Consider the following 2,608-nt stretch of genomic DNA (forward strand, 5'->3'; position numbering starts at 1 on the left):
TCGCCAGCTCGCGTGGCTTTCGCATAGATACGCTTAGATACGCTTAGATACGCTTAGATGCGCTTAAGAACGCTTAGCTCGCTTAAACCTCTTTTTGGGAATCTCGCGTGGCTTTCTCGCGTGGCCCGATCACGGGTTTTCGAGCTCCGACTTAATACTGTTGCCCATTTGAGTGCAGCACATGTCAATAAATAATTGATGAAAAATTGAATGAGAGAACAGGGGAATGGGGGAACAGACCAAAAGTGCTCGTTCTGCTCACACCTTTGGCCCATTCCCCCATTCTCCTGTTCTCTCATTCAATTTTTCATCAATTATTTATTGCACATGCTAGGATGCAGCCAAGGCCAGGAAGCCAAAAAGGAGCGCAAAGCGCTCTGTTTGCTTCCTGTGCCAAAGGCATAATGGGTGTGAAGCTAGTCTATAAAGTAGGATGCAATGGGTGGGAATCATCTCTCCAGCTCACATGGCTTTCACATAGATATGCTTAGATGCACTTAGGAACACTTAGGAATGCTTAGGAGCGCTTAGGAGCACTTAGATGCACTTAGACGTGCTTAGACGTGCTTAGGGATGCTTAGATTTGCTTAAGAACACTTAAGAATGCTTAGCTTGCTTAAACCTCTTTTTGGGAATCTCATGTGGCTTTCTCATGTGGCCTGGTCATGGGTTTTCGAGCTCCAACTTAACACTGTTGCCCATTCGAGTGCAGCACATGTCAATTATTTATTGCACATGCTAGGATGCAGCCAAGGCCAGGAAGCCAAAAAGGAGTGCAAAGCACTCTGTTTGCTTCCTGTGCTGAAGGCACAACAGGTGTGAAGCTAGTCTATAAAGTAGGATGCAATGTGTGGGAATCATCTCACCAGCTTGTGTGGCTTTCACATAGGTACACTTAAGGATGGTTAAGAACACTTAGAATCGCTTACCTCGCTTAATGCTTACTTTGGAAATCTCGTGTGGTTTTCTCGTGTGAGCTCACTAAACAGTGAGAAAAAAACTTGCAAATTGAGATTGAGAATTTGAGAGGCTAAATTCCACCAAGTATGAAAATGCTGCCAAACGCGATATAGTGGACAGTAATCTGCACACCTACTGCGCTGTGGGCATAATACAGACAAACAGAGTGGTTTTCTTACTATATGGGAACAGCATCAAGAATAACAAAAGCATATTAGAATTTGGTTACACAATTTGGTAACACAATTGATTACACAAATCACTACACAACTTGGCTGCTGCTTTTGATTAGAATTCTCGAGTTATATTGCCTTCCCTGCAGCCAAGTGTAATAAAGTGCAATACATACATTTTTGTGGGTTTCATTTCTTATCAACAATGATAGAAATTGACTTATAATTAATGAGGTCAGGCAACTCAATTATTATTTGCACTTGCTAAACAACAGTTTGAATAACAAAGATGGATCAAAACATTCCTATACTGTGAGTTGCCAATTATATATTGCTATTGCTATGTGCAAGGTGCATCATGCTAATGCTTGCGCATACTATTTAGACAACAACCACAGATTACGCCAGAACGCAATCGGCAGTCACAATGTGAACATGATAGACTTAACTGACTTCAGATGACCTCACCTACCAGATGTAATCATTGTCACGCTGCCAATAATAATCAGGACAGGCCTCTACCTCCTGCACCACAGCCAAATTTCATGGCAGCTAATGAGCCACAAGCAGGGCCTGTTCCACAACCTTTTGCTTGGCAACCTCCTGGATTTCCATATGGGCCACTGCCAGTTGACCAATATCCCGGCTTGCCACGAAATGCAATTGCACATGTGCTGCATGCTCATTGTCCTCCTGTTAATCATCCTCCAAGTCCTCCTGTTAATTTTGATGTGCTCTTGAATGAGTGAACAAATGCAGCTGGAAATAATAGACTTCACCAGCATAATCTTCACCGGCAGCAAGAGAGACAGGAGATAAGACAGGAGGCATGAGCAGAACTTATGGCAGCTGGGATAGAGCCCCCACATGTACCTCATATTCTGAATGAACCTGTTCAACCTGCACCTCCTGTGCCTCAACAGCAGCAGGAAGCCAAGTTGATGAACAATCCCCTTCATTTTGTGCCTAATCATGTACCACCTTTACATGCACTCCCTGAACCTGCTATGGAGAATGAGCGCATTAGACATGACTTGCTTCAAAGACAAGCACAGGAGGAATTTCATCGATGGCAGATTCAGCTACACTTGCAGCAACAATTGCAGCAGCAGGAGGCTGGCCAACTGCAGATGCAGTGGCAGATGCAGCAGCAATTCCAGCAGCAGGAAGTTGAGTGACTGCAGATACAGCAGCACTTTCTGCAGCAGGAAGCTGAGTGACAGCAAATGCAGCAGCATATGCAACAGCAGATGCAGCAGCAATTCCAGCAGCAGGAAGTTGAGCGACTGTAGATGCAACAACAGTTCCAGCAGCAGGAAGCTGAACAGATCCATAGACAGGATCAAGATGTTCAATGAGCAAGTCAACAGGAAGAGGTGCACCAATAACACCAGGAGCAAAGGGTTCGTGAGCAGGAGGAGTGTCTTGAAGAGGCACTGTGTGAATATAATGATCCAATCTCTCAAGAAAACCAT

At 44.4% G+C, this 2,608-nt stretch overlaps 1 protein-coding gene across 1 annotated transcript; it reads left to right on the forward strand.

Annotated features, from left to right (window-relative positions):
- Positions 1–1,209: 1,209 nt before the first annotated feature.
- Positions 1,210–1,708, forward strand: BJ212DRAFT_1405120 (uncharacterized protein; the record flags this gene model as incomplete). The annotated part of the gene is made up of 4 exons (XM_041337399.1): positions 1,210–1,315; positions 1,373–1,445; positions 1,519–1,554; positions 1,609–1,708. Coding segments are annotated over exons 2-4 (159 nt in total), but the record flags the coding sequence as incomplete, so codon positions are not given.
- Between the last annotated feature and the right edge of the window lie 900 nt (positions 1,709–2,608).

This window comes from Suillus subaureus (assembly GCF_016647635.1).
Source record: "Suillus subaureus strain MN1 chromosome Unknown BJ212scaffold_198, whole genome shotgun sequence".
NCBI classification, from domain to species: domain Eukaryota; kingdom Fungi; phylum Basidiomycota; class Agaricomycetes; order Boletales; family Suillaceae; genus Suillus; species Suillus subaureus.